The 14,910-nt window shown below is 40.5% G+C and overlaps 1 protein-coding gene across 2 annotated transcripts in view; it reads right to left on the reverse strand.

Annotated features, from left to right (window-relative positions):
• Positions 1–3,620: 3,620 nt before the first annotated feature.
• lonp2 (lon peptidase 2, peroxisomal) overlaps positions 3,621–14,910 on the reverse strand; it is a 115,871-nt gene continuing 104,581 nt past the window's right edge. The window contains exons 13-16 of one of the 2 annotated variants that reach the window (XM_078544323.1): positions 13,634–13,841; positions 11,088–11,278; positions 5,271–5,375; positions 3,621–4,176 (exon numbers count right to left, since the gene is read on the reverse strand). In XM_078544323.1, the coding sequence (XP_078400449.1) occupies positions 4,156–4,176; positions 5,271–5,375; positions 11,088–11,278; positions 13,634–13,841 (525 nt within the window). In that variant the 3' untranslated portion in view covers positions 3,621–4,155. Of the gene's footprint in view, positions 4,177–4,247; positions 5,376–11,087; positions 11,279–13,633; positions 13,842–14,910 lie in introns of those variants that run through there. The other variant, XM_078544322.1, reaches the window with a different exon arrangement.

Consider the following 14,910-nt stretch of genomic DNA (forward strand, 5'->3'; position numbering starts at 1 on the left):
CAAACAGTTGTGCTTCAATTGGCATTTTTGAATTCCAGATCAAAGAATAGAAGCTGAAGATCAGGAAAAGGACTCAAGAAATGAGAACCTCCTCAAATTGAGGTGGGAGGCTATTGACAAGTGCAACAAATTTTAATGGTATAACATGGAGCATAAACAGATCCCACATCAAAAAGAATGGGATTCACTGTGCTGGATATAATATGCATGAAAACCATTAGAATAGTAATCAGGCAAAGATGGACCTAGAAAAACCACACTTCTGGAGAAATTCTTAAGTATTTCAATAGTCAGAAGATATAAGATGCAAGCAAGCCTGAAAGAGGGTGAGCACAGGATAGGGTGAGATGATTACTTCCAAGTATTCACAGGGAAAGGTATGAACAACATGTCCTGCACAAGTTTGAGCACAGACTGAACAAATGGGTGAGAACCTTGCAATATACAAAATACTGTGGAAATAAACCTGGAAATTCAACTTGCAAAAGCAGAGCAAGGGACCACAGGTTAAACTAACAGGGAAAATTAGGATTGAGATCATAATCCCAGATAAAATTTAAAGGTGAGAATGCTGGCATTATTTAAGAACACTTGTATTCTGCAATAGGGGTCTTTACATGTTTGCTACTCTGGAATAATGCTAATTATGTGAATAGCCTTGCTCATCCAAATTTCATAATCCAGACCTCACTGGCTAGGTTTAGATCACATCAATTCATCATTGGCTAGGTTTGGCTTTGACTTGACAGTATTCCTGTCCAAGTTAGGAGGTGCAGGATTTGAATCCTGCCCCATAGTGGAAACAGAGTTCAGGCTCTGAATTCTGGCTTGATGTCCAGTGTGATACTTGGGTGGGCCCCCTCAGGCCCATACTTGTGTGGAGAATTCTTAATACTCATGCCATCTTGGACCAACTACCCTATCAGCTGGTATAAAAATGGTAACTGACATGGGAGGAGCATCCATGTAGCCTGTTAGATTGTTCATCAGCCTGTGCTTCCTTCCATTACTTCATACCCAAGGGAAGGGCATGAAGATGTGAAAATCTTGGCTGAATGTGATCAAGTTTACCCAGGCACACATTTGTAAATATTATTTTCTCCTTATTGAATTTTTAATGGTGGGAAGGATCAAAGTGCAACTATCAAGCCTACTATAGGAGTGTTCTGAATCCTTGGTGGATATATTTAGTCCGTTTGAGTTAGGTCTGATGAAATATAAATTAGAACTTTGACTGTTGTCAGGGGTAAGATGGCAGTCAGGGATTCTGAGATTAAAATATGGCTACTGTGGTTTAAGCAAGATCTGGTGGAAGGGAAGAGCAGTCTTTGTTAGAGCCAACCAATGTGTACCCTTAATTTGTCTCACTTCCTCATCACAGTAGTCCTACTCTTAGTGGAAGGAAACATTCCAAAGCAGGATCAGGGTCCTTTTAGCCCTCAATAGTGTGAAATACTGTTGAGGGACCTACTAAGGGGCATAACCAGTTCCTACCAGGCCATTACAATTTGGAGTTTAGTGTGTGTGGATGGGGTGAAGAGTCAAATTGGTCTGTTAATGCACTTAATAGATAACGATGAAATAAGTGAGTTCAGTTGACCTTGGAAGTGCTGTGTTTTGCTTCCAGTCTGCAAGCCTTCATAAGTATGTATGCCTGCACGTTTTTATTGATCGCTCTCCCTCCCTCCCTGGTGAACAATTAGGTGAATTTAATAATCTGATCAGTTTGGAACTTTTTGATATCTCCCCACCACCCCCACAGTAAATTACTGTTGAGTACCACTGAAAAAGTGGGCAAACTTGGCAAGAAAGGTGTGACAGCTTTGAAGATGGATGAGGAACTCACCACTGCAACCCAAATGAATCTACAGCCACAAAAGACGTTGAGCATTTTTGAGAAGCACTGTGGGTGTACCTTCACCACAAGGACTGTAGCAGTGCAAGATAGTGGATAGGTAATTAAGGCTGGCCTTGACTATGACACCAACATCCCAAGCACAAATTTAGAAAATTAAACTACTGCCAGACTTCAGGAAGAAGCCCCTATATAATTGCCAACTTTAATATAGTTTCCACCCCAGATCTGCCCCCTGAATTGTTATGCCATAGCAATTTCAGGACACCTTTATGATACTGGCTCACTTCAGTTTGCAACAGGGGATCTTGCATCACCAAGTCAGTGATACAGTTTTTTTTAGGAAAACTGGGGGAATAAATCCATTTTAGAATTAATCCAAGGAAGATGCCTAAAAGGCAATTCAGGGGGCATAAATGGAATCCACAATGCATTAGAGCCCCCTTGCAGGCTCTGAATTTCATGACTAATTCTCCATTAGGATCATAATTTGTATGAAGTTGTCCTGACACCTTTGTCACAAGGTGCTCCAATTTTCAGCTACATTTGTGCAAAAGTAATGTGTGCCTGGATGGATTGTGGCTAACAAGTACACCCCTTTGCTTTCACATCTCATCTCTGCCCTTTGTGTGTCCCTGTATGTTATTACTAGCTGCATAGCATTGCAATATGGTGTACTGATCAACTAGAATGGTAATTGAGAAGTATTAGTGAAGGTTGCAGTGCTATGATAGACCAGGAGAGGCACTGCACTGTTTCTGAGCAGGTTTCTTGCATTGTGGTTGCTTATGCCTGTCAGAACTTTGCTATTCAAAACCATTTATATAACAAATAAAACATCTCCAGGCACACCACAACATTTGACAGAGTTACAGAAATATTGGCACAGGTGATCAAAGATGAAGGTTCAAGGAGGAAATTCCAGAATTTAGGAGCTAGCTGTATGGTTACAATGATGGGACAATAAAAATTGAGAATGTGCAAGAGATCAATATCTTGGCAAAGTGGAAGAGACCAGATTCCTACAATAGGAAGGCCCACCTGCAGTGGGCCAACATGGGTTATTGATTGCGATCCCAGCTTCCAGAGAATTACACAGGAAGATTATTAGTAACATATTCTCAATAGTTTAATAGCAGTGCCCTGCTTATATGTCTTTCAAGCTACCTCCCCCAGCATCCAAGGTTATTCCAATCTTTCAGCGTGAAAACATTTGTCAGTGTCTGATTAAACAACCATGTCATTTCACCCAAACAGATTTCACAACACTTAAGTTAATAATGGTCACTGATATTTTTTTTAATTCATTTATGGGATGTAGGTGTCGCTGACTAGGCCAGCATTTATTGTCCATCCCTAATTGCTCTTGTTCAGGGGGCATTTTAAGAGTCAACCACATTGCTGAGAGTCTGGATTCACACACACATCAGAACTTCCCTTTGGGGAAGGACCTTAATGAACCAGATGGGTTTTTACAACAATCGATAACGGTTTTGTGATCATCATTAGACTTCAAATTCCACAATCGGCCATGGCAGGATTTGAACCCAGATCCCCAGAGCATTTATTTGGACCAGATTAGATGTTAAATGGATTAAAATTTATTTCAATGAAAATATGAATGGCTGTGTTTGATTGACAGTTTTTATGTATTTGAAGGGGAAATTCTCAAGGGGATTTTAAATGGCTGACTTTTTATATTTCATAACACTGACAGGTTATGAAATGTTCATATGGCTGTTTGCTCAGTGTCAAGAGGGGAAAATCCAGTCCATTAAAGCTTTATTTCACACTCATGAGTATTTACAGCATTTTTTATTTTTAAGTTCAGATTCTGCAGAACTTTGCTTTTTTGTAGACTTTTCTGTAATCGCTTCTGCTATAGCTGTGATCATGGTTCTTGTAGAATACAGCAAATTATAACCAATTTATCTCCTGAACAAAATTGTTGACATATGGTTCCCGACTACATTGTAGAGGTCTTGTCTCTCCTCCTAAGGCAGTTTGCGGATGGTTACAGGAGTGCCCAATGAAAATGCAGGGAATTGGGATTAAGCCAATACAAGTATAGATGGATTATGTGGGGTTACTGGAAGGAGATGCAGCTAGCAGTGCAAAACAGGGAGCCTGCTAATCTTATAATGCCTTTTTTTTGTGCACAATCAGCACATGATTTCTGCAGAACTATTAAACTAGATTATACTCCTAAGGACAAGTTTATGAATGCATGCTTTTGGCATGGAGCCTCACTTACAAGGCCTGCATACTGGGAAGTGCTGCTGGTTCCTCACCATTTTCTGCTAATTCATAAAATTTACCATCTATATGGAGGAAGAAGAATATAGTTTGCACATATTAGAAAACTATCAATCAGAAACAAATGATGACAATGTCTCTTTAAAAGCAGTGTTTTAATGTTTAAGAGTCCAGCTGTTGTCCTTTGCACGGAATCAGAACTACCCCATTACTCTTCATGTTGCAAGTCACTTTCTTTTCAGAATTGTGGGAAAGCAACAGCTCCATTATATTTGCTTTAGCAATAATAGTCTTTAATTTTAGTTTGTGATTTGTTTAGATTTTCTCCTGAATAAACTTTGGCTTGAGATGGTGATCACTAAGAAATTATTGGAAATAATCGAGCCTAAAGCACAATCCCCTCCCCTAAAAAAAAAATTATGGGGAAAGATTTTATTGCAAATTTGTTTGGGCAAAAGAAACAAAGCATGTCTAGGTTAGGTTAGAAGATTTTATGCCAACATTACAGCTAAGAGCATTAACGGTTAAAGGCCATCACTTTATAAATTAGCTAAGTTTTTAATAACAGATCCATCATTATTGTTGCTGGGCACAGGTCCAAGTAAATTTCTTGATTGTGTGTGTCACAATGTAACAGGAATATTACTAACTTTTTAAAAAAAATAATTTTGGCAAAATAGATTTAATGTATTTATAACATTTTTTTGTTTTATATTATTCTCTATCACCAGGTGATATGCCATTTCTTGTTGAAAAAGCCCAAATCAATAAGCTCAAAAGTTAGCCATTGAAAGGTAGGTATTATGGACCCCAAATAATTTTCCCTCTTTGCCCAAGGTAAGTGTTTTGCCTTCACATTGTACCCCCGCCTTTGACAACATAGCACAGTTCAGAAATCTGTGGGTGCAAGTCAGCATCCTTCTATTCTGTAAAGCATCACAAATCAAGTACAATAATTTCTTCAAAAATTGTGTGCTAGTTGCATCATGAAACTTGAATTAAAGTTCAGCCTATATTGAAACAGATTTAAGTAGCAAAGATTTTAGAGTTTACTATTCAAAATACTAGGTCTTGATTCAGCTGGAAATCCTCCATCAAATGCAGCATTAAGTACATCATCCAAACAAAAAGCAGTTACAAAATCCAGATCTTCTCTCACATTGGCAGGAATCTCATCTAGGTCCTTCTCATTTCGTTTTGGTAGGATAACTCTCTTCAGACCAGCTCTGTGTGCAGCTAGAACTTTATCCTTTATTCCACCCACCTAATAGAAAACAGAAATTAAAAATATTCAACAGATAATAAATAAGGAAGGTGGATTCCAGTACCTCCAAAAACTAAAATTGATTATTTAATCATAAATAACTCCTGTATAATTCTTTATCTATCATAAGAGAAGAACTGACAATAACACTCCCTTTTTATAAGATAATACTTTACAGGTTGATAGGTTTATGTGCAACATAAGACCATAAGACATAGGAGCAGAAATTAGGCCATTCGGCCCATCGAGTCTGCTCCGCCATTCAATCATGGCTGATAAGTTTCTCAACCCCATTCTCCTGCCTTCTCCCCGTAACCTTTGATCCCCTTACCAATCAAGAACCTATCTATCTCGGTCTTAAATACACTCAATGACCTGGCCTCCACAGCCTTCTGTGGCAATGAATTCCATAGATTCACCACTCTCTGGCTAAAGAAGTTTCTCCTCATCTCTGTTCTAAAAGGTCTTCCCTTTACTCTGAGGCTGTGCCCTTGGGTCCTAGTCTCTCCTACTAGTGGAAACATCTTCCCCACGTCCACTCTATCCAGGCCTTTCAGTATTCTGTAAGTTTCAATCAGATCCCTCCTCATCGTTCTAAACTCCATTGAGTATAGACCCAGAGTCCTCAAACATTCCTCATATGTTAAGCCTTTCATTCCTGGGATCATTCTCGTGAACCTCCTCTGGACCCTCTCCAGGGCCAGCACATCCTTCCTGAGATACGGGGCCCAAAATTGCTCACAATATTCTAAATGTGGTCTGACCAGAGCCTTATAAAGCCTCAGCAGCACATCTCTGCTTTTATATTCTAGTCCTCTTGAAATAAATGCCAACATAGCATTTGCCTTCCTAACTACCGACTCAACCTGCAAGTTAACCTTAAGAGAATCCTGGACTAGGACTCCCAAGTCCCTTTGCACTCCAGATTTCTGAATTCTCTCCCCATTTAGAAAATAATCTATGCCTCTATTCTTCCTACCAAAGTGCATGACCTCACATTTCTCCACGTTGTATTCCACCTGCCACTTCTTTGCCCATTCTCCTAACCTGTCCAAATCCTTCTGCAGCCTCCCAGCCTCCTCAATACTATCTGTTCCTCCACCTATCTTTGTGTCATCTGCAAACTTAGCCAGGATGCCCTCAGTTCCTTCATCTAGATCATAAATGTATAAAGTGAAAAGTTGTGGTCCCAACACTGACCCCTGCGGAACTCCACTAGTCACCAGCCGCCATCCTGAGAAGGACCCCCTTATCCCCACTCTCTGCCTCCTGCCAGACAGCCAATCTTCTGTCCATGCTAGTACCTTGCCTCTAACACCATGGGCTCTTATCTTACTGAGCAGCCTCCAGTGCAGCACCTTGTCAAAGGCCTTCTGGAAGTCCAAGTAGATAACATCCATTGGCTCTCCTTTGTCTAACCTACTCGTTACCTCCTCAAAGAATTCTGACAGATTTGTCAGGCATGACCTCCCCTTGATGAAACCATGCTGACTTTGCCCTATTTTACCATGCACTTTCAAGTATTCTGAAATCTCATCCTTAGTAATGGACTCTCAAATCTTACCAAGGACCAAGGTCAGGCTCATCGGCCTGTAATTTCCCGTCTTTTGCCTCACTTCCTTCTTAAACAGGGTGGGTTACATTAGCGATTTTCCAGTCCTCTGGGACCCTCCCTGACTCTAGTGATTCCTGAAAGATCACCACTAACGCCTCCACTATCTCTTCAGCTATCTCCTTCAGAACTCTGGGGTGTAATCCATCTGGTCCAGGTGATTTATCCACCTTCAGACCTTTTAGTTTTCCTAGCACCTTCTCCTTGGTAATGGCCACCATACTCACTTCTGCCCCCCGACTCTCTTGAACTTTGGGGATGTCACTCGTGTCTTCCACTGTGAAGACTGACGCAAAGTACCTATTCAGTTCCTCCGCCATTTCTTTGTTCCCCACTACTACTTCTCCAGCGTCATTTTCCAGCGGCCCAATGTCCACTTTTGCCTCTCTCTTACCCTTTATATATCTAAAAAAAACTCTTGCAATCTTATTTTATATTACTGGCTAGTTTACCCTCATATTTAATCTTCTCCCTCCTTATTTCTTTTTTAGTTGTCCTCTGTTGCTCTTTGTAGGCTTCCCAATCCCCTGGTTTCCCACTGCTCTTCGCCGCATTGTATGCTTTCTCTTTAGCTTTTATGCTGTCCCTGACTTCCCTTGTCAGCCATGGTTGCCTCATCCTCCCTTTAGTATGCTTCTTTTTCCTCCTAGGGATGAATTTTTGCTGTGTCTCCCAAATTACTCCCAGAAACTCCTGCCATTGCTGTTCCACTGTCTTTCCTGCTAGGCTCATCTCCCAGTCAATTCTGGCCAGCTCCTCCCTCATGCCTCTGTAGTTGCCTTTATTCAACTGTAATACCGTTACATCTGATTCCAGCTTTTTCCTCTCAAATTGCAGGGTAAATTTTATCATATTATGGTTACTTCCTCCTAAGGGTTCCTTCACCTTAAGCTCCCTTATCAAATCTGCCTCATTACACATCACTAAATCTAGAATTGCTTGTTCCCTAGTGGGCTCCACCACAAGCTGCTCCAAAAAGCCATCTCGTAGATATTCCACAAATTCCTTTTCTTGGGATCCACTACCAACCTGATTTTCCCAGTCTAACTGCATATTGAAATCCTCCATGATCACTGTAACCTTGCCTTTCTTACACACCTTTTCTATCTCCTGGTGTATCTTGTGCCCCACATCCTGACTACTGTTCGGAGGCCTGTACATAACTCCCATTATGGTTTTTTTACCTTTGCGGTTCCTCAACTCTACCCACACAGATTCTACATCATCTGACTCTACATCATTTCTTGCTATCGATTTAATTTCATTTCTTACTAACAAAGCAACACCACCCCCTCTGCCAACCTGCCTATCTTTTCGATAGGATGTATATCCTTGGATATTTAGCTCCCAGTTCTGATCCCCTTGCAGCCATGTCTCCGTGATGCCCACATCATATCTGCCAATTTCAATCTGCGCCACAAGCTCATTTACCTTATTTCATATACTGCGTGCATTCAGATACAACACCTTCAGTCCTGTATTTCCCGTCCCCTTTCTCATTGTCGTCCCTTTATCTGATGTGCTTGAAGTTAGATTCCTAGCCCTTTCCAAACACTCTGTCCTACTTTGTGTTCTGGAGACTTTAATAGCCTCTCCTGGGCTCTCCTTTCTTTTCAGTTTTTTCATAATTTTCCATGAAGTTGAATCCACCCCCTCACACGCTAACCTGCTGCTTTGTTTCCCATTAGTCATACTTCTTGGAGTTTTACCCTTTCCTCCCCCTCCACTTTCTAGTTTAAAGTCCTGTTGACCACCCTATTTACCCTTTTCGCTAGAACATTGGTCCCAGATCAGTTCAGGTAGAGACCGTCCCCACGGTACAGATCCCTCCTGTTCCAATACTGATGCCAATGCCCCACGAAATGGAACCCCTCTTTACCGCACCACTCCTTTAGCCACGTGTTTACTTCCCTTATTCTCGCGTCCCTATGCCAATTTGCAACATGAAGGGAGGCGGGGTACTTAAACAAGATCATCTGAGATTCCAACAGAAACTGACATTGTTGAGGCAGAAATGGCCAGATGGGAATAGTGAAAAACACTTCTGCCACAGAGTGGTGGTAGAGTTGTTGGTTAAAGAAGTTAAATCCTAAATTAGAAAATGCTGTATTTGAATGTAATCTCTTTGGGCTGTTTAGTCTATGGAAAACGCAAACAAAATTACAGCCATCACTGAATGAACTATTTACCAATTGGCACTCTTTTCTGAGATTAGGTGCAATTAAACTGAAGAGAGGTTGAATCCTCTTCTTCAAAAGTTAATAGATTTTACACTTTGCAAAGACATGCCTCTCCATCTCCTGTTTACCTAAATGGTTACAGTGTATTTAGCATTACCTGAACCCACTGAGTTTGCAAACTGCTATGCCTCACTCTATGCCTCTCTATATCAGACCATGCGGCAAAAAAACTGCACAGTACTTTACCACCCCCTCTTCCTCCCACAGCTCTCTCAGGGAAAGTGCCCAGTCGTTGGATGTCCCAATCTCGACCAGTCAATTCCAGTTGGTGGTTAAAAGCTTTTCATTTCGGAAATGCCTCAAAAGCTTATGTCCTAACTGCTGAGTTTTTACAAGACCCTACGTTCCCGCTTATCACCATTCCTTCACTGTCACTGGGTCAAAATCCTGGAACTCCCTTCCTAACAGCACTGTGGGTGTTCCTACAACATATGGGCTGCAGCGGTTCAAGAAGGTAGCTCACCACCACCACCTTCTCAAGGGCAATTAATGATCGGCAATAAATGCTGGCCTCGCCAGTGATGCTCACATCTCATGAATCAATAAAAAAAATGGTAACTAAGTATTCCAGTTGGATATATGCTTACCTTGCTATGGAGGTTTTCATTTACATGAACCCAAATAATCTTTTCACATACTTTTCAAAGTCATGTACTTCCCCATAGCAATCGAGGAGTTGCCCAGAAATTAGTTTATATTTCTGTTAGGCAGAAAGCATGTGCTGTCAGAATTATAATAGCCCTGTTCAAAATTTGTTGTCCTCCAGATGTCACAGAATAAGGTGAGCCATCCGACCAGGAAGTCAAATGGATGCCTACCTTTTCAGGCAACCTTACAGTTGCTACCATGACATTTTGCCTTGTCGTGTCTCCATTTGGCCCCTTTCCTTCTGCTCTTGGTATTAATTGCAGATCCACAGCTGCAGAAGTAGCATTTTGAATAAACGGCTAAAGGCCAAACAGATGGGAGTTCAAAAACACTGTTGTATGTAATGTAAGGGAGAGTTTATTCCAGGGTCAGACACAGAAGAAAATAGAGTTGTTTGGAGCTCAGGGAATGTGGCTGAAGGAGTGGAGTGGCCTTGTGAGTGGCAAGGTTGAGAGGATAGCTGTGAACATAGGGTTTTATATGGAGGGAGAGTTTAATTGCTGACAGCAGGAACTGAAATCATTGGAAAGAGGATGGGAGCTGAAATGGAGATTGCAATCACGAAGGATGAAGATTTGTCCAGTGCAGAGGCTGAGAGAGGAAAGGAGGGAGAATATTCCAGTCAGAAACTCAGGCTGGACCTTAAGGAGATGATCAAGGGTATTGGGGCGGGCGGGGGGTTACGGGTACAGGTGCAGGTGCAGGAGAGAGAGATCAAATAAAGTAAGATGCTCAAAAGGTGGAGTAGATATCAGGAGGAGCGGAGAGAGGCCACATCACCATCATAGCAGTTTGGCGTGTTAGATGGTGACAAGTATTGCCAAATGGGAGGTTTCAGAAAGGGGCAAGATGTCACCATTCAGCACGCGCATCCAGTAAATATTTCAATAAAAACTATGAAATAATTGTAGAATATTCTCTGAAAAGAAAGATACAATGGTGTAATTTGATTTGAAGGCTGGCTTCCCCTGACATCATTTAACACACTTGCACAAGAAAAAGAACTGCAATGTGAGGAATGAGACTAAATTGGAGCCACAAAGAATCTAATTAATGCAATTGTTAATATTTGAATAAAAATAAAACGATATACATTTCTTAAAGTTTCTCCAGCTTATATATTAGAAACTGGCTACATTTTCTTGATATTGTGCATAATTGTAATGTGAGTGAGAGTTAAGGATAACATTCTTCAGAAATTTAAATACTCACTGGTAGAACAAGGCCTCGCAGTGTTATTTCACCTGTCATAGCTACATCAGAACGCACCAAATGGCCACTGAACAGAGAGGCAAGGCAGGTTACTATAGTGACACCAGCAGATGGTCCATCTTTTGTAACAGCTCCAGCTGGAAAGTGTAGATGTATATCAGTGTTGTCAAGGAGATCAAAGCTTCCACCAGCTAAATGGGGCAGAAAAGTTTCCATTTTTATTATTACAAAAACACCATATTCCCATATTAAACAGGCACATCTTCTAGAATAATTTTTCACTTTATCTGCAGAACTTTAATTTCATACACAGAATTCTCTTATAACCACTGCTTCCATACTTTTCTGTCTAGGGGCCCATGGAAATAGTGATACAAATCCAGGTTTTATCTTCCGTAAATGAGTCAACTACTCAACTAGTAAAAACTACATAAGTATCAAAAATATGGCAAGGAGCAGTTACCCATAAAATCCTGTATTCTCAATATTACCCCTCAATTCAGATGTTTTGATTATTTGAACTTTTAAGCATTAAATTCCCACTTTATAGTGCAATATATGTTGCTTAATTTGTGCTATTAGATAATTCAATCATTTTGCACAAAAAACTATGAATAATCAGGAATAGACTATCTAAATTCATACAAGGATTTGAAAAAATGTCTCTTATCCAGTTTCCAACCTAGTACCTCCCCCAACAACCAAAGTTCGCCTTGGGAAATATATATCCCTCAATCAACATCACTAAAGTAGATTATCTCATTGTTATTGGTGGGTCCTTGCTATGCACTAATTCGGTGCCACATTTCCATACATTAGCACAGCAGCTACACTTCACAAGTGTTTCAATGGTTGTAAAGTGCTTTTGGGCATCTGGAGGTTGCGAAAGTACTATATAAACACAAGTTTCTTCTTTCATTTTTCTTTATAGCTTGGTCCAGAATATAGGAATTTTATTACATTTCTTCAGTAAGTTCAAATTTTACACAGAGAACTAATTATATGATTGGCATAGGTTGAAAGAAGTACTTACACTATATCAGTGCAATCTACAGATTTTGCTCCCAGTTCTCTGAGAACTATAATTATAGATCTGCAGTCAACTGAAAAATATGGTAATTTCACACACACTTTTCATTTAGAATGCAATGTTCAGCATGTTTCTCTTGACAAGAAGGAAAAAATAGGAAAATAAACCTTTTGAAAAAATAAGCTGACTCCACATTCTGTTAGGTAAGGATGTTAATGGAACATTGCAAAAATACAAGGCAAAAGCCTCAGTGGATGAGAAGTTAATCATCATGAGTACATAACTCAATCAAATCTTTAAACTAGACTGTTCATAAGCACGCAAGGTTGAGTGTACTTCAGTAATATGCAAAAAAAAAATTGGTATTCGGCAATAATTAATTGGTGTGCCCTGAACTTGAGCTAATTTTGTACAAGATTGGATTCTTGATGAATACCACTACGTGCAATCATGACTAGCTGCTAGGAATGGAATACTTTAGTTAGCGCATACATAAATGCTTACAAACCATAAATTTTAATTGGAGAAATTTGCTGGCTAGAAAAGAGAAAAATATAGAAAGATGTGTGTGTCTTCTGCTACCATCAATCAAAAGGTGAAATAACATTTCTCACAACCATAATGAATACTGCTTCATCCAGCCTGGGCCAACCAGGTCATCCAGTCTGGACCAGGTCAACTTGACACCTGAGGCACTATTTTTGATGCCAAAGCAGTCTACTTCCAGGTCTCTGAATACTAAATATTAGTTGCAAACTTTATATCAGAAAAAGCTTACATCTCCATGTTTTCTTACATTCTTTCATAGGTTGTGAGTGTTCTTGGCTCAAGAAGGTGGTGGTGAACCATCTTCTTGAGCCACTGCAATCCATCTGGTGTAGGTACACTGGCACTGCTGTTAGAAAGAGAGTTCCAGGTTTTTGACCCAGCAACAGTAAAGGACCAGTGACATAGTTCCAAGTCAGGATGGTGTGTGGCTTTGAGGGGAACTGAGAGGCGGTGGTGTTTCCATGTGTCTGCAGCCCTTGTCCTTCTATCTGGTAGAAGTAACGAGGCTGGAAGATGCTGTCAAAGAAGACTTGGTGAGTTGTTGCAGTGCATCTTGTAAACGGCACACATTGCTGGCACTATGCACCAAAAGCAGAGGTAGTAAATGTTTAAAGTGGGTGGATGGGGTGCCGATCAAGCAGGTTGCTTTGTCCTGGATGGTGTTGAGCTTTTTGCATGTTGTTGGAGCTGTTGTCATCCAGGCAAATGAAGAGTATTTCATCACATCTGTGACTTGTGCTTTGTAGATTTTGGACATGCTTTGAAGCTCAGGAAGTGAGTTATCACCACAGAATTCCCAGCCTTTCACTTTTTCTTGTAGCCACAGTACTCTATGCTCTGTACTTAGACAAGATTTATTTTGTCTCTTGTAGCATTACAAAAGGAATATTTCATAGATTAAGGCTTTAGCTGTCAATGGACTTGATTATACTGCAGATCTTCTCATTACAGAATTTATTTTACATACCATTTGTGAAGTGATATTTCTTTGCATTGCTGCGCAGCCAACTTATTGCAAGATGGGCCGATTCTTTCATAACATCCCCTAACTGCCCTGTTAGAGTCAGCTGACCTTCTCCTTCCATTCGACTTGCTTCCACAAACATGATTTCACCACCTAATGGTGTCCAAGCCAAGCCTATTGCCACCCCAGGCTGGCTCAGGCGCTGGGATACCTGTGTGGCACAAGAGGAAAAGATATCAAGTTTTATTAATGAATTTCATTCATTTATTTCCAGAAAGTTTAATTTTAAAACCATTTCTGGGTAGCCTGCCAATGGTTCAGTTGCTAATTGCCCTGTCTTATGTGGAATTACACTATGCAGGCGACAATATGTCAGGCCTGATCCCTGATCTATACTACTGAGGTTATGATAAAGGTGCTACAATTTCTTTAATGCTCTTTGGGAAAGAAAAAGAAAATCAACCAAGATCACTGTCTAATGATCTCTGCTGTAAAAGTGGAAGTACGAACATACTGCAAAACTACGAATTAGGAGGGGTCATTCATCCCAAGCCTGCTCCGCCATTCAATAAGATCATGGCTGATCTGATTGTGGCCTGAACAACATATTCCACTTATCCCTGATAACCTTTGACTCCCTTGTTAGTCAAGAATCTATCTATCTCTGCCTTAAAAACATTCAATGACCTGCTTCCACTGCTCTCCAGGGAAGAGAATTCCAAAGACTCTCACCCACAGAAAAAAAAAATCTTCTCATCTCTGCCTTAAATGGAAGACCCCTTATTTTTAAACTGTGTTCCATAGTTTTAGTCTCTCCCACAAGCGGAAGCATCCTTTCAGCATCCATCCTGTCAAGTCCCTGCAGGATCTCATATGTTTCAATAAGATCACCTCTCATTCTTCTAAACTCCAATAGATGCAGGTCCAGCCTGTCCAACCTTCTTATCTCCTCATAAGAAAACCCCTCCATCATAGGTTTTAGTCGAGTGAACCTTCTCCGAACTGCTTCTAAAACATTTATATCCTATCTTAAATAAGGAGACCAAAACTGTTCACGGTATTCCATATGTGGTCTCACCAAAGCCCTATAAAACTGTAGCCAAACATCCCTATGTTTATATTCCATTCCCCTTGCAATACACAACAATGTTCCATTTGCCTTTCTTTTCACTTGCTGTACCTGCATACTTTTTGAGATTAATTTACCAGGACATCCAGATCCCTCTGCGCCTCAAGAGTTCTGTAATCTCTCTCCATTTAAATAATATGCTGCTTTTCTA

This window comes from Cetorhinus maximus, chromosome 6 (assembly GCF_964194155.1).
Source record: "Cetorhinus maximus chromosome 6, sCetMax3.hap1.1, whole genome shotgun sequence".
Classification (NCBI taxonomy): domain Eukaryota; kingdom Metazoa; phylum Chordata; class Chondrichthyes; order Lamniformes; family Cetorhinidae; genus Cetorhinus; species Cetorhinus maximus.